Genomic DNA, 20891 nt, shown 5'->3' on the forward strand with positions numbered 1-20891 from the left:
TTCTCACCAGTTCTCCCCTGGCTTCCTATTTAAGTCAGGGGTTTGTACTTTCCCAAGGAGCAGAAGCAAATTGACGTGAGGTCTAACATCTTGGGGCAGAGGCCATTACACAGGGGCAATGTGGCCCCCACAGCCCACCGCAAAAACCAAACCTGCAGCATCTAGTTTAGGATTCCGGAAGTATCACCGACTTAATGGACGTGGAGCTGAGCAAACTCCGGGAGACAGTGGAGGACAGGGAAGCCTGGCGCGCTGCAGTCCACGGGTGGCGAAGAGTCAGAACGTGACTTAGCGACAGAACAGCGAGCACACAGCAGTAGCGACCCTGCTATGAATCCAGGAATCGGTTTCTAAGATGCTTGCAGTCTCATCTGTGACCTTCTTCCTTTCTACAGCCATCAACCTCAGGAAGTAAGGGTGCTCCAGAAAAACCTAATCCTCAGAACAACACATGACGGGTCTGGTAACCATAAAATGAACCCGGCTCCTCCCTGAATCCACTCACCATTTTAGTCTGTACCGCCTCTTGGGCAACGCCAGGACATTGAAATGACTGTTTCTTTAGAACAAACCTTTCCCCAACAGACAGGACAAGGCTGTGAAGAGAGCTAGAATCCAGCCAACAACCAGTGCAGTCCTGGGATAAGTGGGTATTATCACCACCGTGTAGCAAATGAAACGTAGGAAGGAAGACTGCTTCAGTCAAACGAAGCCTAGATTAGCTTTTGAAGAAGCAGAGCTGCCTGGTGCGTGAAGTCTGCTGACAGCCGAAAACAGATGTCGGGGTGGTGACATTCCCTTGATGATGGAGAATGGTCCATCGAAGCCTCATTTCAACTCACAGTTGGTAAAATGAGTCACTCCATAGAAAAGGACGCCTCTTGCCAGCTTGTCTCCGGGTGGCTCCAAGGCAGGGCCTCGCTCTGTTATCGAACCCTCTATTCTACTTCTCACCGCAGCAATCCAGGCTTTGGAACCGGTCAGTCATTCCACTTGAGAAGTCAGGTACAAAGGAACCGGCACCTAGATTCTCCTACACTGGGGTTTTATAAACATTTACTAAGCAGATAAAACACCTCTTTAACACCACTCTGATTGCAGACCTGCAGGGGAGGAGGACTCCACATTATTATTCTAATTCTGTAGGGAGGTTAATACCTAACCGCTGGTGTTTAAACAGTACAGCTTCACACTCTCCTCTACTTTCCCCTGAGGCTCCACCCCTTCCTGACTCTCAGGTGCTTCCAATAGAGATGGAACCTTCAGGAGAGAAAGAGAGGTTTCTGCAGCCTTGTTCTAGCTCACAAGTTCAGGGCCTAAGTCATGGTACATGCCTCCCAAATGCAAGTGTCCACAGTCTCATTCACAACTCTCACGGGAAATCTGTGCCCTCTGCACAAGTTTCAGGCTCTAGAAGGACCTGTTGGTGTTCAGTCGCTCAGTTGGGTCCAAGTCTTTGAGACCCAATGGACTGTAGTACGCCAGGCTTTCATGTCCTTCAACATCTCCCAGAGTTTGCTCAAACTTATGCCGTCCAACTGTCCCATCCTCTGTCGACCCCTTCTCCTCCTGCCCTCATTCTTTCCTAGCATCAGGGTCTTTTCCAAGGAATAGGCTCTTCTCATCTGGTGGCCAAAGTACTGGAGCTTCAGCTTTAGCATCAGTCCTTCCAAAGGATATTCAGGGTTGATTTCCTTTAGGATTGACTGGTATGATCTCCTTGCTGTCAAGGGTCTCTCAAGAGTCTTTTCCAGCACCACAGTTTGAAAGCATCAATTCTTTGGCACTCAGCCTTCTTTATGGTCCAAATCTCACATCCGTATGTGACTACTGGAAAAACCATAGCTTTGACTATAAGGAACTTTGTTGGCAAAGTGATGTCTCTGCTTTTTACTATGCTGTCTAGGGTTGTCACAGCTTTTCTTCAGAGCAAGGAGCAAATGTCTAGAAGGACCTAGAACCCTCCAAAGCAAACTCTGGCCTTCAAACAAGGATCGGATCTGGGAATTCACCCAGCTTTCTCAAGTTAACAATGGGAAAACCTAATCCAATGGAGTAATGTGCTCAAGCAGCCCAGCTCAGGCCTCAGCCTGGATCTTCTCAAACTAAAAGCTGTGCTGCACCCCTCCACCTCCATGTAGTTGGCCAACCTGGCGAATATTTAAGCAACAAAATCTAACTGAGGAAACGTGCAAAGAAGAGCCCCTATTGATAGGTGATACACAGACCTTTACAACGCTCCCCCAAATCTTTTCAATAGCTTGCTAAGTCACTTCAGTTGTGTCTGACTCTCTGCGACCCCGTGGATTGTAACCCGCCAGGCTCCTCTGTCCATGGGTTCTCCAAGAATATGGGGGTGGGTTGCCACCTCCTTCTCCAGGGGATCTTTCTGACCTAGGGATAAGAACACACTCCTGCACTGCCAGGAGGGTTCTTTACCACTAGCGCCACCTGGGAAGCAAATCAATTTTTACAATGGAAAGCTCGAAAGGGTAGCTTTTAGTCTCACAGTGACCATAAGCTGGCTCATCTGTGCCCACGGAACCCCCTCTCTGAAAGGGTGACATCGTTTGCAGTGTGAGGGCTGGTCTCTTTCTGACTTGCTGACCCTTCAGGGCCCACCTTGGATCAGCTTTCCCTCCTATGGAAGTCTTAAGCTTCTTTCTCATTGAGCTATTTCAAAAGTCTCTTTTCTTATTTTAAAATACGTTCAGACTCTTATGCGTCTGACTATTATGTTTAATGTGATCTGTTTACTGTTGTTATCTCCTGTGCCTGTTACATAGTCAGCGCTCAGTAACATTTGTTGAATGAAAGAATTCAATATGGCTTCCATTTTCTGCCAGTGGAATGAAAACTGACATCCTTCACTTCACAGGAGACAAATCCAACCTCAGAGGAAGAGTCCTTGTCAAACCCAAGTCTGTGAATAAAGTTTATAGATGAAGAGGCCTTCAGAGATCAACCAGAGAAGTCCAGCAGTGGACAGTCCACACTTGGAAGAATCAAAAGCTGATATAAAACAAAAGGAACTGTATGGTTCGGCTTTTGGCGAGAGGAGCTGAACCATGGAAAAGCCTTTTCCGGCTGTAAACAGATAATGAGAAAATGATGTAGTCCTGGCTAAAATTAGGTTTCAGTGTTACTCTTCTGAGAGATGTGAGAGGTGATAGATAAGAGGGGGAAAATGTTTTCCAAGTGGCTTTTAAAGGCATCCCAATATAACCGCCTCCCACATCAGCCTATTAACACGTACACTTGAGACATTTCCCTCTTCAAAAGAACTCTTAGAAAAAGCAATGATGTGCTCTCAACCTCCTCCTCCCTAAGACAGGGTTTACGAGGGTCAGAGATGTGAGCGCCCACGGGGCATTACTCCTTATTAACAGGCGCCCCTCCCACCTCCGCATGGATTTGGGCCTCCTGTTTATGTCATCGGTTGCTAGGGAAATGCCCCTGCTGGAAAATCCCAAGTTACTTCTAATAAAATCTGGCTGAAAAGGAACAACTGGTCCAATTACCGGCCGGGGATGCGCATGGAGAGTAGAGATATGGAGAAATTCATGTCTTATTAGAAGGGACGGAAGTCAGAGGTGTCTACAGCTGAGCCCGGCTGCCATGCAGTCACCATGATGCTTTTGTGGCAGCGCCTGCCCAGAGAGTGGTGGGCATCCTGGGTGAGGATGAAGACGTCGGTAAGACCCTCCACTGTCAACAGGAAATTCCTACTGACTTCCAGGGAACACAGAATACCTTAGCCTGGCATGGTGGGAAGTCCTAGAGACTCGTTTTGGCCAATGAGATGGCTGGGAACACCACACAACACAACCAAGCTGGAACTCGAAGACACGGTCCAGGATTCTGTCTCTGGTTTTCTCCTTCTACCAAGTAACTACCCTGAGGGCTGCTCCTCTGACCTGGGTACCAGAATAATGAGAAGGGGAACCACAGCTGGTCCGCAAGCAGACACCTGATATGAGACTTTTGTTGGTCTAAGCTCTGCAGCATAACATGCCAAAGCAGATAAACAGAGACCCTATTAAGTGATGGGGAAGGGTGCTGGATTCCTGGGCAGACTCCTGGGCACTGGTAAAATGTTTATTAGAGAAAAGCACATGGAACATGGCGCTACAACCTAAGCTATTCTACTGAACAGAATTTTTTTTTTTTTTGGCCATGTGGCTTTGCAGGATCTCAGTCTGCAACCAGGGACCAGGGATTGAACCTGAGCTCCAGCAGAGAAAAGCCCAGAATCATAACCCCTGGGCCACCAAGGAACTCCCAACATTAATTTTTCAACTCCTGGATTCAGTTAATGCTGAGAGATTTGCTCAAATGGAGAATTCTGCACATTATAGCCACAGCAACCTTGCAGGGCACCCAGTAAGGACTGCCCCTTCCACTCCTACCCACAAGCTTCAGAACTGGCAAGAAACCATTTCTAGGAGAGGAGCCAGAGGCACAGCCACGAATGGCCAGCTTTCCACCTGGAAGTACAATGAACCTCCAAACACTAATTGATGGACTGTCTCAGGCGCTAGAATGCATTCTCCCAGTAAGTCCAGGCACCCAGGTAATGGATTAAAGTCTAGTCTATGGATGGGGATTGGCTTGGGGCTGGGGGAGGGTCCAGACTTTCTGAATTTGGACCCAGAATCTCCTTGGTGAATTCATGAAGTGGGTCCTCAATTGATTTGAATTGAGAACCACTGCTACTTTCTTAAAGCATACACTGGGCAAGTAGGTTAAAGACTTCAGTGGCTGCCCCAGCTACATCAAAGACAGCTGAGCAAAAAGTTCAGGCACCATGAAATTAATAAAATCCGTGTTGCACCCGCTCCGCCACAGGTTCAGGAATAAACTGGTAAAAATTCAAAAGGCACAGAGGAGATTATTTGAGTGGGAATTGATCATTTCTTCACTGAAGAAATTCTGACATTTCCTTATATAGCATATTCACTGGATTCATAATTCACCCAAGTTGCTTCCTGAGACTGAGCATTGCTGGGCTTTCTGAGTAATTGAGACAAATTTTGTTTGTTAAATAAATTCCAGGCAAGAGCATATTTGACTTATGCACAAGGAAAGAATTCTTATGTAAGCTGCACAACAATGGAGTTTTATCTTATCTGAGGAACTTACTGCCGCTTGCCTGTGTGTGTTTTACTGCCAAAATAAAATAAATTGAATCAGCTCACACATGATAACATGCTCTTTCCTAACTCATACTAATTGCTTGGCTAATTGATGTTTGTTGAACTTTCTCCATTTCATTGAGTGATTAGGTACAAAGCTAACAGTTGACATCTGTAGGCGCTTAACTGGCGTCTGTAATTACTGTTAATGTTAAATAATTGTTAGTTAATTGGAGTGGTAACTGAGTGAATGGAATCCAGATTGTGAAGCAAAAAGAAACCTAGTTAAATAAACATACATTTTCAGAGAAAAACAACATTTTTCTGCAGTTGTCAGAAACCAGAAATAATCCAGAGGCCATGGGATAGCCACGGGCTTCCTCCACGCAGGACACTCTCCAGGCCTGGGCTGACCCCACGCACTTGAAGCTGTTACCAGCAAGGAGGCCCTTTGTCGCTAAACGGTTCTCATTAAAGACTCTCCAGAACCAATTTGATGTTTCTTTTTTTATGGCAAGAGTCTACTATGAGTGTGGATTACTTTCTGAGACAAGTGAATTCAACATCACTGCCTAAACAAAGCACTTAAATATGAATGGAATGAAAACTGATGCTGGTCAACATTCAAGTGTCTTTGCTAATATTGCCAAGTATGGAGAAGTCTTTCCAAGAACAGCGGTGATCAATCAATAAAGTAAGGGAAAAGCTTTTCAGTGGACTCAAAAACAAACAGTGGCGTCTAATCATCTGACTAAAAGAATGTTATCCCCTGCTCTGCTAGCCAGCGTATTAAAAAGCAGAGACATCACTTTGCCGACAAAGACCCTTCTAGTCAAAGCTCTGGTTTTTCCAGTAGTCATGTACCATATGACAGTTGAATCATAAAGAAGGCTGAGCACCTAAGAATTGATGCTTTCGAACTATGGTGCTGGAGAAGACTCTTGAGAGTCCCTTGGACAGCAAGGAGATCAAACCAGTCCATCCTAAAGGAAATCAACCCTGAATATTCATTGGAAAGACTGAAGCTGAAGCTCCAATAGTTTTGCCACCTGATGTGAAGAGCCAACTCACTGGAAAAGACCCTGATGCTGGGAAAGATTAAGGGCAGGAAGAGAAGAAGATGACAGAGGATGATATGGTTGGATGGCATCATCAGCTCAACGGACATGAGTTTGAGCAAACTCAGGGAGATGGGGAAGGACAGTGAAGACTGGCGTGCTGGTCAGGTTGCAGAGTTTGGACACCACTTAGCGACAGAATAGCAACAACGCTCTGGTCCAACTCGGAGGGGCGCTCAAGATCTGGGAATCTGGTCTCCTTTTATCTGGGGAAGTGGCACTGCTGTGACAGTCCTACTCCAAAGACCCGAGCAAGATCAATTCAAATGCTCGGAATATCTTCCATCCCTGGAGCTGACATTCCAGTAACAGGATCCAACATGTACCCAGGATTCCTGACTATCTTCATGTACAAGGTCAGTGAGAACTTAGGTACCACTTAATGGAAAAATATCTAGTGGAAAACACTTTCTCACAACATGGAATATTTTTAGACCCTTCTTGGTGGTTTCACACTAAGAATACAAGGTGTCTATTTTCAAGAAGTCTCAAGGAATAAATCTATGCAAGGTAATTCCGTGTGTTAAAGAGTCTGGCTCCTATAGGAAGGTCAATTTCCATAACAAAAGGAACTGATTGCATGTTCTCCGCAGTGTGAAGTAGGAAGGAAAACCCAACCACTCACAAGTCCTTTGTCTCCAATCAAGCACCAATTACCCTTCAATAGTATTTAATTTTCCTCATATCAGACATCTCTGTCTTCTAAAGACCCAAGAAAATGCTCTGAAACTCCAAAAAAAAAAGGCCCAGAGAAAGAAAAATAAAGAATGACTGACAGTCAGAGTTTCCCTTCTGTAGGATTTAAGACATTACAAAAGTGCAACTAATTTATAGAAGCTGAAATGAGCTCAGTTTATTCACCTGCACGTGGGGAATGAACTTTACACATCATGTTCTCCTTACAACGAAACCCAGGACATGACAAGAAATTGTAAAATGGTCTCCATGTGTTTATTTTAATTAGATTTTAAACTCCACATCTTTTTCTTTTTTTTTTTTAAAGAAAGCTACCCCACACTCAGGGGTTTTCCTGGTGGCTCAGAGGGTAAAGCGTCTGTCTGCAATGCAGGAGACCCGGGTTTGATCCCTGGGTTGGGAAGATCCCCTGGAGAAGGAAATGGCAACACACTCCAGTACCCTTGCCTGGAAAATCTCACGGATGGAGAAACCTGGTAGGCTACAGTCCATGGGGTCGCAAAGAGTCGGACACGACTGAGCGATTTCACTTAACCCCACCCTCAACTGCACTGTTTTCACTTACACAGAAAGCCCAGAACTATTTTAGGGGAGGAGCCCTGGTGGTAACTCTTAGCTTTACTTCTCACCAAACCAAGGGACTCCCCCTTCGTGTCTAAACTTGATGAGTGAAGTGAGATCATCACCATGAAAAGATTTTTATTAGGTCCTCACTTCCTGAACCTCATTCACAAGCAGCATCTTCAGAAACTTTTTTCTTGCCTCATCTCAAACCTCAACTAATTTTCTTAGCCTGGTTTTCCATCTACACTGGTGATAAAACCATATTGTCAAAGATACCCAAAGGCCCTACTAAATCTAAACGCTCCGGCCTCATCTGTGTCCCATGGAGACCCGTCAGGACAAAATCGACCCCAAGAAGAGGTCAGTGTGTCTGCTAGGAGGTCCGGTGAGGCCTGAGGGGCCAGCCAGTCCTGGTCAGTGAGATCGAGGTGGCTTCAGCGCTGCGTCTGGTGCTCAGCGTGAGGAGTGAGTGCCCGCCAGAGTCTCGGGGCTGCCCTGGGGCAGGGGAGATGGGAGTCTGACCGAGGACGGTGTCTGCTCCTCCGCTGGCCACATTTCAGTAGACAGGGGGTGCTCACTCCCGGCAGAAGGGAGCACAGACCAGGGCCCTCTGCCCTTCCTGGATCAATCCCCACCCCAGCTACTCAGGAGAAGCACAGCTTTCACAGAGCGATAGGGTCAAATACACCTCCTGGCCGTCTCATCTCTGACTTGTCTCAGCTGCAGGACAGATCTTGGAAAAGAGGCAACTTGGGGCCTTTTCTCTGCCCCTAACCTAGACCATGGCCCCCACCAGGGCTGGGACCAGGTACACAGAGGGCCCCAGAGAGCACCTGACTTTTGTTCTTCTCCCTTCCACACATGGCTTCCCTTCTTTTCTTTCCTCCAGGAAGCTCCACCTTGGAGCAACTTCAGAGATTAAAAGAGATTAATGATGGTGGCAGGATGGGCATGTCTACTAATGCTCACTTTCTGCATTTCTGCTTATATATCAAAGTGGCAAAATCCCCAAGAAATAGAGCCTAGAGTAGGTGTGTTGAGTGTGTTCTCAGTTGTGTCTGACTCTGCGACCTCATGGACCATAGTGTGCCGGGCTCCTCTGTCCATGGAATTTTCCAGGCAAGAATAGTTGAGCAGATTGGCTATTCCTCCTGCAGAGGATCTTCCCAGCCCAGGGATCAAACCTGCATCTGCTGTGCCTCCTGCATTGGCAGGAGGACTCTTCACCACTGTGCCACCTGGGAAGCCCTTAGAGTAGGTAAAGAAGAGTAATAAATGCTGGCTGGACACATTGAATTGACCGATAAGTTCTCTCCTTTTAAGGACAAACAGTCCAGAATTTGGGGTACACATCCTGTTGCTACTGTAGCAGTTCAACCCACTAAATATGGACAAGAACTCAGTCTCTCTGCCTCATTGGGAAAATCAATTTTTCCTTTGGCAGATGGTTGAGTCACAAAGACAGAAGGATTCATAAAATTCACATGAACATCCTGTAAACATTTGAACACATAAAGATTAAATACAGCAATCATGACCTTGATTAAAGTTACTATTTTTTTTTTCTTAAATGTTTCCATCCCTAAGCCTTGCACTTTGGAGGTTCATCTCCCCACACCTTTGGACAAGCTCAATTCTCACTGAGCAAGTCGTGTGTACCTACAAGCATGTGCCGTTTGATTAATTTCTTTCAAAATGTGAAATAAAAGGCATCAGAAGGAAGTAATGATTTGGAACACCCAAACACCAAAATCTTACTAGTCCTCTATTAAATCGGACAGGCTCGACAACAGAGAGAATCAGAACAAGATCAAAGAGGCAGAGGGATAGAAAACCTTCGAGGTGCCTACTCTGTTTCAGCCCCTCCCCCTCACCAACTAATTGTCTTATCCCCACCAGACACATTGGCCCAGGATTCCATTCTGCTATGATTGAAAAATCTGACCTAAAGAGGCGAAACGATTTACTCCGGCTCACAAACAGACTGATGGGACTTGAGCCATGACCCCTGTGGCTTCAGTCAGACCTACATCCCCCCGACCTCGGGGGCCCAACATCAAAGCTGTGCCCCCACCAACACCCCACCACAATCAGCTTGTGAGATTAGCACTGCCCTCCCACAGTGAAATTTTATGGACCAAATCTGCCTGCCGCCGGGGCTCAGCAGCATAATCTCGCCAGCAGCTTAAAGCCACGCTTCTGGAAGGCCAGAGCCCGGTGGGGCTCCAGAGAGGGAGAGGTGATGTGTGGCTTTAAACATCTGGAGGGGGGAAGCATACACGTGTCAGCACTCTTGTCAGACTGTTCAATAAGCTCAGGCTTTGAGGATTCTCCCAGCGGTGTTTGTTACCTGGTGTAAATTTGCCCTTTCTTACATGGCTTTTTATTGCTCTTGGCTAAGAATACTGGACAGAGTCGGGAGACCAGACTTGCGGGCGGGGCAGGCCACTTTTACAGAACTTGAACTTGATGCGCCTGAAGCTGACAGTTCCTTGAAGGCCTTGTCAACCATCCATCCAGTAAACACTGCCACTACCCAGAGTGAAAAACAGACCCAAACCCACAGGCACATAGCAAGACTCCCTGCACCTGTCTTTTGGAACTTGTTTTCCCGATATTTAGCAGTGTGAATACTAATCCCCTTAACAAAACTGCCCCCACGCTTCCCTCCCTCCCCCCCACCCCGGCTTCATCTCTTTCTCTCCAGGGAGGAGGGCGGGTGCTGGATACCAGTCCCTCTGCTTGGCACCACCTGGATTTGCGTGGATTCCGGCTCTTGTCATTCATGTTACCAACAGGAATTAGCATAAGGCGTTAAGGGGAAACTCTGGAGGAGCCAAGAAAGGCCATTTTGATGGAAATAAGGGGCAAAGGAATAATCTGCCATCAACTAAAATGCTTATTTGTGTATGGTTTCCCAAGTAAAGCTTAGGGGAAAAAAAAAATAAAAAAGCCTGTGTTGATTTTAGTGTACACAAAGAAACCTTAATCCTTTCAAGGCAACTAAATCACCCCCAGAAAAGCAGCTCAGAAGAAAGGCACCCTGTCAGAAGGAGGACTATTCACAACCAAATAGATGCCACAAATCACACTCTGTAAGTAAACAAAAATAAGGATGTGGGAGACGTTTGATTGGAAAGGGGGCAGGGGGGCGCGGGGTGGGGGGAGCAGCAGGGAAGACGCAGAGGGAGGGAGGTCACACAAGGTGGCTCACCACCCACCCCTCCTCCTGCGCCCTGAAGGGCGGCTTTCAGCCCGCTGAGGGCAGCCGGGCCTCAATGCAGAGCCAACTCTCAGGCCAGGGCTGGCTGATCCCAGAGAGGGGACACACATTCCAGAGCTTTCCCAGCAAGCTGGCAAAAGACAGACACAGTCACGCGGGCTGCGGGGGTCCCGTGGAAGCGGGTGGGGCGAGTGCTACTGAGACAGAGCACCTCCTTTGGAGGACCTCAGGTCCGCCGCGGGGTCCTTCTCCTGTATTACAGGGCCCCACGACCATCTACCATCCTCTTGCCTTGTCAAAACGAGCAACAAACAATCGCACGTTTCCCCATACGAGCCCTGTACGCTATGAACTGCCACGTATCTTCTTTTATTGGGCTTTTAGCATTATGGACAACAAATTTATACAAACTTTCAGTCCATCAAAATATACGATGAAATATAAAACTGGAATACTCCATTATGCAATAAAAAAAGATAAAATTCAATATGACAATAATTCTGGGAGTAACAGCAATCACATAAGCATGCACACCTCCAGGGAACGCTAAACATAATGTACTATTTAAAATTGCAGTTGGTTCGAATTCTAAAATAATCGGGGAGCTCAAAATAACTGCACTTCGGAATGTGTCTGACTAACCAGCTAGCAAAAACGCTAGCCAAGGCCAGTGGAGAATGTGGACATGGTTTCAAATATCACTTTGTGAAGGCCCAACCCTGTTCAAGCTAGCCAGTATCTTCCATGTAACACAGAAGGTGACCAGGGCAGGAAGCATACATTCTGCATTTAGCAATTATGATGCAAACATCACGTTCTACGGTGGAGAGGAAGAGATCAAAGAATTCATATAGTTTATACCTTTCAAAGAATACATCTTTGCAAAAACCCGGTATTAGAAGTTCCCTTAAATTTCATTATTCCCAACAATACTGCAACCAATGAAAACCGCCCAGAAACCTATCGGTAGTGATTTAAGGTAAGTTTCCCCTTAATGTACTGCAATATCATTAGCCTCTCAGCCTCTACTGCAGTTTGGAAGAAATTAATGGAATAGCACGTATTTAAATTTTGCCCTCTTGCTCGTTTATTAACTTCACAGAAAGCCCACAGCAGAGTAAGGCTTGGTTTATGACCATAATCCTGTGAATACTAAACATGTACTGGTTATTAGAGTCTGCAGTACAAACCAGCTATTTATCGTTCTCCAACTGCTGGGTAGTTGATAACTAACAATAAAGTTAAGGCATCCTGAGAATGATTATTCTCCATGATCACTTCCTACATTAAACGAAAGTCACAGAGACGTAGTCATTTCTTAGGCAAATCAATTTAAATAAGGATTCAATGTGTTCTTTTACAATAAACTGTTTTGGGAAACATCAGGAAAGCACAGATTCTGTCTCAAGCAAAAATACAATTATGAACAGGAGCTCCAGAATGGTAAAGGATGACCATTGTTCTTTCTGCTTTCATTCAAGGCAAAGACAACAGAACAAATCGGAAAATAAACTACAGCTCGGATTTAAGGGCTCTTACCTTTGTTTATAACAGTATTGAAGAGTTTCTCAGAGCTGGCATCTGAGGCCTGCAACACAAGAAGCGGGGGAAAAAGAGTTATCGTTGTCATGAATACTGTCGTCACTAGCATCACTACTATTATTTTAAATCAATTTACTCCATTTTTGAAAAGCCTGAAAAGGAAAGCAGTAATTTCCCCCAATCCTCCATAAGGTGGTGCTGGTTGACTGCATGAGGCAGACCTGCAGTGCAGCTATTTGCTAAGGGGGAAAAAAATCTGATTTTAAAAATGTGTCCTTATTAGACATATTATCTGTGCAAAACATATTTCTATGAGATGATACACAAAGCAATTCAGCTCATTCACATAATGATTTTGCAATTCATTGACAGATCATTACTTTGGAAATGGTACTTTTTTCCACATTTGCAGACATGCCTGTTCTTCAATTTTCTCTCAGAAACCAGAAATGCCTATTATTTAACACTAAGCCTCTCCTCACTAAAAAGTGTTGTCCAGCACTCCCTGAAATTCGTTTTTAAAGATTTATCTGATGACCCCGAGGTCCTTGTCCCCTGTGGTAACCAGGACGACCTTGGTGTTGAAATGAAACCCAGCCGACCTGCCCAACGCGCTGACACTATATACACTGTCAGCATTATTTCCTTTCCATTTTCTAGAAATCATGTCTGCTAATTATTACAGTGGCTCCAGGAAAGTGAAATAAGCCTGTTTAAACAGCAAGAGTAAAGCCAATTTAAATTATACACTAATGTTCTGGAAAATCAACATAAAGTCGGTTTGGAGGAAAATGCTATGATGTTTCAGAAGCACTGTACTTCTACAATTTGAAAAATTAAAAAAAAAAAAAAAACACTAAAATTAAGCAGCTCCATTATGGAATAATTAGAGAATGTACCTGCATTTAAAGTTATAATGGTTATATTTATGCTATTTTTGCTACCCAACCATTGTAAGAAATCACTGATTTTCACACTTTACACAGAGAGACGCATTTTTTGACAAAGCATAGAATGGTGAATAAATCTAGAGAAAATATAAGAAGTAGAGGGAGGGGAGAATCTGAAATACAACATATTCAGACTCTGGAGCTGGCTTTTGGGGACAAAGAAGATACTCAATTTAGTCTTTTTGTGCCATGTTGACAAAGATGAGATATTCCTGTGTGATCCTTATGTCTGAAGCGAACAAGTTCTAGTTCTCAATGTAAGTGATACAGAAAGGCATAAAATATTGTTACTATGACTATTTCCCCCTTTATTTTAATTCTAATCTTCCCACTGTAAGGGTGGTTCTGAAGATTAATAGATGAAGAAAACATGAATGTATGTGCAAAACAAGTGCTGAACTACATACACTTATACATAAGCAGTTTAAAATAAAATAAATCCTAGATGGATGCTTCCTTTTATTTTGCATGAATAAAAAATACGCCAAGGGCCTTCCTGCCATTTTAAATAAAATTGCATACCATAGTAGCTTTTCATAAAAATAAACCGCCAAAAAAAGTACTGCATGGAGGGGGAAACAAGCTATGCATGAAACAAATCAAGAACACTGAGGTATAGAAGCAAAAATCACAGAAACAGTGTTGTCCTATTGTAACATTTAGTGAGATTTCTAGGAACACCAGTTTCCAGCTAAAAACTTGGAGCAAAGAGCATTTCGCCATTCATTACTTGATGAAAAAGTGTCTCTTCAAATGAGAATGGCTATGTTAAATTCATGGCTTACACTACAGCTGCTATTTTTAAAAGGAAAAAGGGGGAGAGGCTGTTAATTAAATCAGTTTGCCAAAATGCAATAACCCTTGCAGATTTGAGGACTACCTATTAAAACGAGTCTCACTGGGCCAAAGCACCACAGAAACGAGGTATTGTATCATCAACGCAAAACACACCCGGGGAGGACAGAGGCTCCTGATCCAGCTTTTATTTGCACTTGGGGTGTGTGTGTAAGACGAGGGAGAGATCAAACAGGACAGAAGCTGGAGGTGAAGAGGCCCTCTGGCTGGCTTGCACACCCTCCCCGGCCTTGCTACTCTAGCCTCAGCTCCACACCATATTCTCAAGGAGCCAGTTTAGTGATCCTTATGTCTGAAGCAAACTTAGAGGATGTGATTATTATGATGCCATCCAGTAAGTTATTCAGGAAATGAGTCTGACAGGATATTCCGAAGGACTTAGGAGTAATGTTCTCTAATAAAAGCCTCTCCAGCCCTTTAATTTTCTGATACATGTCACAAAGCCCTTTTGCAACTGGGGAGGGGTGGGGGTGGGCGTCTCAAAGAGGCCTCCGTGAAAAACACCCCAAAGAAAAGGACGGTAATGGGACTTCGGCTAATCAGAGAAATGACCTGGAGCCCTTTTTCTCCCATCCAGGCGGTTCCAACTATGGCGGACCACAGTCCCGAAAAGTCAGAAGAGAGCTTCTCCGCCAAAGTCTTAAGCAGGAACTACAAGGAAATGCTTTGCTTCTTTCTCCATAAACTTTCAAATTTGACTTGCGCTCTAAAACATTTGTGCAAATTTGCGGTTTCTGGGATCTTAATGCTAGTTTTCTTTTTCATTGTTTTTAAGAGAAAAATCTGCAGTTCTTTATATTACCTGGACCTTTTCCCTGATTTAAAAAAAAAAAAAATCAGGGACGACTAATGGAAACCTGGTGAGCCAAGAGTTAGCTGGCGAGCATAGCTTTTGCGTCTCTCCTCTCTTAACACGGGGGCACCCTTACATACTAAAGATTTCGCTCGCCATTTCGCTTCATCCCCCTCACTTGGTTTTGCAAAGCCAGGGCGTTGTAGCCGCTATATCTAAAAATGATAGGGAAAAAAAAAAAAGCTGTCTTTTGACTGCTTTTTATTTGGGGGAGGGGGATGGAAATAGATAAAATTAAAAAAGAAACCCACCACACTGAAAAATGACTCGACGCTGTACCTGGTGTTTAAAGAAAAGTTAAACTAGTCAAACAGATTGAAGAAAGGAACACAGAGAATGAGGAAAACGAATAAAAGCCTTCCGAGTAGACAGGGGTGGGACGCGGCCACTCCGGTTCGAGGTCCATCTTAATTCCCTTCGGCCTCGGATCTCGGGGTCGGCCCCGAGCACCCGCACCCGCCCCCGCATGAGGAGGGGATCTCCAAGAAAAGAGAAACATCCTCGAAACTTAAGCGCGAGTTCTCTGCCCAGCTGTGGCGATTCCGAGCCCAGATCTCCTTTCGCTTCCCTTGGCACCGCGTGCGGGCAAGCATCCCGACCTCGGCGCGGGGAAGCGCTACTCGGGAACCGGCGGCGAGCGCAGCCTAGGTCTCCAGCCCAAGCCGGCGCCGGCCTGGCCCGAGCTGAAGGCAGGCGGAGCCCCTCGGGGCGGGTGGCGCCGGGGCGGCTCAGGTCCCCGGGCACCACGGCGCAGCTCCAGCCGCCCGAGCCCGGAGAGTCAGGGGTGAAAAGTACAAAGGCTGGCGGCCGGGCAGGAGGGAGGAGGGGTGGGTGGTGGCGGGGCCTCGGGCGCGCCAGACGCGAGGAGCCCGCCCGCCCCTGCGGCCCCTGCCACCCCTGCCCGGCCGCCGCCGACAAAAGACCCCCGACTCCCTTCCGACCGCGGGCGCCGAGCGAGGCAGCCGCGCGCCTCCAGGGCTGCATTACCTGGTCGCCAAGGGTTAAGTGGTCCTGTCAGCCCCAAGTTCATGGTTTGGTTCCAAAGCAAGGCTCGTGGTGGGGGGATCGTCACAGACCAGGGGTAAAATCAGCCAAACACGAAGAGAAAACGCCCAACTCCGACCGGGCTCGGTCCGCGCGGGTCTCGGCTCCTTTCTCGGCGAAAGTCTGGAAGCGAGTGCACGCGAACCAAATCCCAAACGAGCGGCGGCTCCGGGGCGGCCGAGCGCCCGCGCCGCGCGTACATCCAGCGCGGCCGAGGCCAGGCGGGCAGCCGGCGGGCGGCCGGGAGAGAGCGCCCGGCCCGCGTTCGCCCAGCTGCCTCCCGGCTGCTTCTGCGGCGCGCGGGGCCGGTGGGGACTCGAGGGGCGTCCCGGGCGAGGCGGAGAGGAGCGGCCCGAGCTGCGGCCTCAGCGCGCGGAGCTAAGAGCGAGGCGGCGGCGGCGGCGACAGGACAAAGGAGACCATGTGCAGAGGGGAGGAGGGAGAGGGAGGAGGAGTGCGCGCGGCGGCGGCGGCGGCGGCAGCTTCTCCCCGGCGGCCGCCTCCGGCTCCCCGACTGCCGTTCCCGCCTGTCTAGCTGCCCCGCGGGCGGACCAGTCCCCGTCCCGCCGCCGCCACCGCCGTTGCGGCGCTGGAGGAGACGCTCCGGGAGTCCTTAATCGGGGCCGATCTCTCCGGCGCGCGGCGCGGGCGGCGCTGCAGCGATCGGGGCGCCGGGCGGACTGCGCGGGGCCCGCGGCGACTCCCGGCCGGAGCTCGCGGGCAGGCGGGAGGGAAGCGCCCGGGGCTGGATCGGCTCCGGCCCGCGCTCCGCTCGCGGGCGCCTGCCTTTCCCGCCGGCTCGCTGCTCAAGTGAACTCCATCGGCGGCCGCCGCCGGCGCCGCAGGATCCCTGGCTGGACGGGTGGCGGGTGGGGGCGGTGGCGGCACGGGGCCCCTGGCTCCGGACTTCGCTTCCCGACTGTGCCGAGCGCGCCTGCTCCACACGCTTGCAGCTCTCGGAGCGGGACTTCCTCGGCGCGCGGAGCCCGAGCCGCCGGTGCCACCGCCCCTCCTCCGTCCCGCCCCGCGCGCCCCGCCCCTCGCCGCCCCTCCTCTCGGCCCGGCGCCGGGTCGGCCCCGCGGGGGCGCAGTCCCCGGGTGCGACATCGACAGCTGTCGCTGCTCCCCCCGCGGCTCGGCCCGAGGTCCCCACGGCGGCCGCCTTCCCGGCGGGCGGGCGGGCGCGGCGGGAACTGCAACGCCCCGCGCCCTCCCCACAGTTGTCGCTTCCAATACTGCGCCGCGGCTGGGGAAGGCCACTAGGCCCACGGTCTAGGCCGGTTACGTCGGTAAAGAGCAGGCTCTCTGGGCGGTTCCGAGGGCTCGATGAGAAAGTGATGTGGGTAAACCGCCTGGCACACAGTAGGTGCTCAAGAGTGGTAAGTCCATTGTTGAAAATGAGGGGGCGGGGGTGGTTAGAGTCTAGTATTAGTTTTAAAAAAAGGTCTTAATCCAACCTTATCTCCATCTGATCAAAGGCTGGGCTGCAGTTTGTTCGGTCTCAAAGATAAGAGTGCCTGGCATGGCCCTCCACAAATCACACACTCCCCCCCACTTCAAATCCACTGGCATTTATAGCCTCCCCTCGACAAAAGCTTCCAGGTGGCTCAGTGGTAAAGAATCCGCCTGCCAATGCGGCAGATGCAGGTTCCCTCCCTGGGTCAAGATCTCCTGGAGAAGGAAATGGCAACCCACCTCAGTATTCTTGCCTGAGAATCCCCGTGGACAGAGGAGCCTGGTGGGCTACCGTCCACGGATGGCCAAGAGCAGAACACAGCTGAACAAGTGAGAGAGAGATCAACAAATGTGGACAGGGTTTCCGCCAGCAAACGCAGGGAGAGGACTGAAGCAGTGCCACAGCCCGGCCCTGCAAGGATGGACATCATCATCACTGCGTTCTCCAGGGCCTGAGGCCAGGAGGGGGCCGAATGACCGCAAACTTGGCCCCTGGTGGCTTCCCCTGAGCAACACATCCCCACCAGAGCGCCCATGTGCCCAGTCTGGCGGGTACCTGAGTAGGATTCTGGCCTTCTTTACTCACCGTCCCAATCACAGCGTCCCCAGAAGAGTGCCAGGCCATACACAAGGGGTGAGGAGACCCTCTGCAAACACCTGGGAGTTTTCATTCCACCCCAGCTGCTTGGCAGGGCTCCCTCCTTGGCACACAGGAAAATGGCCGAGATTTCCCCAGCACAAGGCAGGCAAGCAAGGCTGAGGCTGCACCTGGGAGGAAGTTCCAGTGTGCATACAGGAGCCACAGGAGGCGGGTGAGAGGGCTCCTGACTGCCCTTCATTGCCACCCTCAGACTGAGTGCGGCTGGGCAGAGGAAGGGATGGGGCTGGGAGCGATGCACACATCATTCAAATGACACAGAGGGGGTTTCAAGCAGTCACGTCCATTTGAAGGAATGTTGAACTCCATCCCAGCTTCACCTCTTTGAAGTTGAATATCCATCACTGTTTGATTTCATGGCACTCTTGAGAAACCTCTCAAGGGGAAAAAAGTGGGTACTTGCTGTATGGCATACATTTTTACCCCCTTTAACTTCCAGATACAATTAATCTTGGAAATAAGAGGCGCTCTCTATTGCTTCACAACACCCCTCAAACCCAAATGGTAGCACTATGTGGTATGTTGATTTTTTTTTTTAATTTTTTTTCTTAAAAGATAAATCAGAGATTTTTCTCTACCCTGACTCCCAGAGTAATCAGAAGGGAAGATGTCTCCAAACGTGTGAGTCTGGAGTTGACTATTTCAGTTGCTTACAAGATGCGTCAAAAACCAGCTGAAGCCCTCAAGCCAGAGGGTATTCATTCTGAAGTTTTGGTTACAATACCAAGGTAGCTCAAAGACAACATTAAATTTTCAAGAAAAGACATTTGGATGTTGTTTTTGCGGGGGAGCAACCAAAATGGGACTATTTTCCTGTCGTGCTGGCTAATAAAATCAACATTATGGGGAAGAAAAGGCCTCAGCTCCTGCCTGGTCCCCTACAGGGTAAACTGAGATGCACAAATAGCACCAGGCAACTTCACCGACCAACTCAAACCACCGCTTAGCCCTGTAACGTGCTGTCACTGGGCCACACAGCTGACACTTGCCACACCCTGCAATAGACTGTCATCTCATTATCAGGGAGCAGACTCAGACGAAAGCCTGGGACTGATCTGCATGCGTCTCTGGGTCTTGATGATCTACAATTGGGAGGAATGCAGAACCTCTAGGAGCTGAGCCTCTAGAGAACCCACAGGCTGGACCTCTGCACCACTGCGTCCCCGTATTAACCCCGCCATGTCCATGTTAACCCCGCCGGCACCCCACGCCCTGCCGCAGGCCCCACCCTGCCACTTTGCTTCATTCTCAGCCTCACTAGACCCAGGAATGGGCCCAATCTGATTAGGATCCAAGTTGCTCTATTCCCCCTCCTCTCTGGCAGGGAGGAAAGCAATGTCAAAACTGGAAGGGAGTGGCTAGAGGGACAGCATCAGAAGTAGAAAGAAGCAAGCAAGAAGCAAAAAAAAAAAAAAGGTCATCCACACACTGGGTGATGGATCTGGTCAGAGATCTGACTTGCAAGAATCTAGAAGATTTATTATGTTCTTCCCTTTATTGGAATTTTAATCTACAGATTACAAAGTCAAAGGCTGGCAGCTACCCTGTCTGTTATATTTAGAAGGTTTAACGCACTGAGCACTAATGGCTTCTTAATGTCACCTTCAACCTCTGAACCAGATCTAAGAAGGACAGGTCTCACAAAGGGGAGGCCCTGACTAGAAGCAGATAGTAAGATTATGGATTCAATGGTCTTTCCGGGGTTAGATTATTTCAGAAACAATGACAATATTTTTTTTTTTCTTGGTCATGCCACGTGGCTTGTAGGATCTTGGTTCCCCAATCAGGGATTGAACCCGAGCTACAGCAATGAAAACCTGGAATCCTAACCACTAGGCCACCAGGAAACTCCCAACGAGTTTTAATATACAACCAAAAATCTTAGGAAGCCACCTCCCTCATGGCTGAGATGGAAAAGAATCTGCCTGCAATGCAGGGGACCTGGGTTCGATCCCTGGGTGGTAAAGATCCCCTGGAGAAGGGAATGCCTACCCACTCAGGTATTCTTGCATGGAGAATTCCATGGACAAAGAAGCCTGGGGAGCTACAGTCCAAGGGGGCCCAAAAGGGTCAAACACGACTGATTTAGCCCAACTAAACCACAATACACATGAACAAATCTTAGGCAAGTCTATGATTAACCAGTAAAAAAAATTTTTACAAGCTAAATTGAAATATGGAGACTTCCTCATGAATTCTCAAACTACATCTAAAGACAAACTAGGAAGTTCTTCTAAATCATTCTAAATAAAGCTTAAAATATGAAATTTGATGCAACCTGTATCACAAACTACCAGATTGAGACTAAACACTCTTTGATAGGATATTTCTTATTAATTCTGGTTTTCTGTCAAGTACCTTATATAGAAAAAGTGCATTAATTTCGAGGTGTTCTCCCTCACAAATATAGCTTCAGTCACTCCCTAAAAGAACACATGCTGGGTGATTCTTGGGGTGGTTTAAAGGAAGAGGAAGTCTTTATAAAAATTCCCTTCAGTTTTTCTATGTTAAATTATGTAGTTTGAAAAGACTAGGAAAGAGGAGTGATAACATATGAGTTTTGTCTCCCAACTAGCCTTGGAAAAGATGTCACCCCACCTGGCTTACTTCTGTGTCTCCTAGAGGGCTTGATCTTTTCAAATTCTAAAGTTTTTCAAGTGTTAAAAATACAAGTTTCTATTTGTTCTTTGGGGAGAGGTTACAAGCCAGCATCTGGCCTCCATCATGACCTTGTCATTTCTAAGCCAGGAGACCCTGGGCAAAGCTCTTCTCTCTCCCAGCTCCATTTCCTCACCTGT

The 20891-nt window shown here is 48.0% G+C and overlaps 1 protein-coding gene across 6 annotated transcripts in view; it reads right to left on the minus strand.

Moving 5' to 3' along the window:
• AUTS2 (activator of transcription and developmental regulator AUTS2) overlaps positions 1–20891 on the minus strand; it is a 1185004-nt gene that overhangs the window by 81288 nt on the left and 1082825 nt on the right. For all 6 annotated transcript variants that reach the window (XM_070461290.1, XM_070461291.1, XM_020869794.2 and 3 more), the window contains one exon: positions 12276–12324. In XM_070461290.1, coding sequence (XP_070317391.1) covers positions 12276–12324 — 49 coding nt within the window. The remainder of the gene's footprint in view (positions 1–12275; positions 12325–20891) is intronic.

Source organism: Odocoileus virginianus, chromosome 33, assembly GCF_023699985.2.
Source record: "Odocoileus virginianus isolate 20LAN1187 ecotype Illinois chromosome 33, Ovbor_1.2, whole genome shotgun sequence".
In the NCBI taxonomy this organism is placed as follows: Eukaryota; Metazoa; Chordata; class Mammalia; order Artiodactyla; family Cervidae; genus Odocoileus; species Odocoileus virginianus.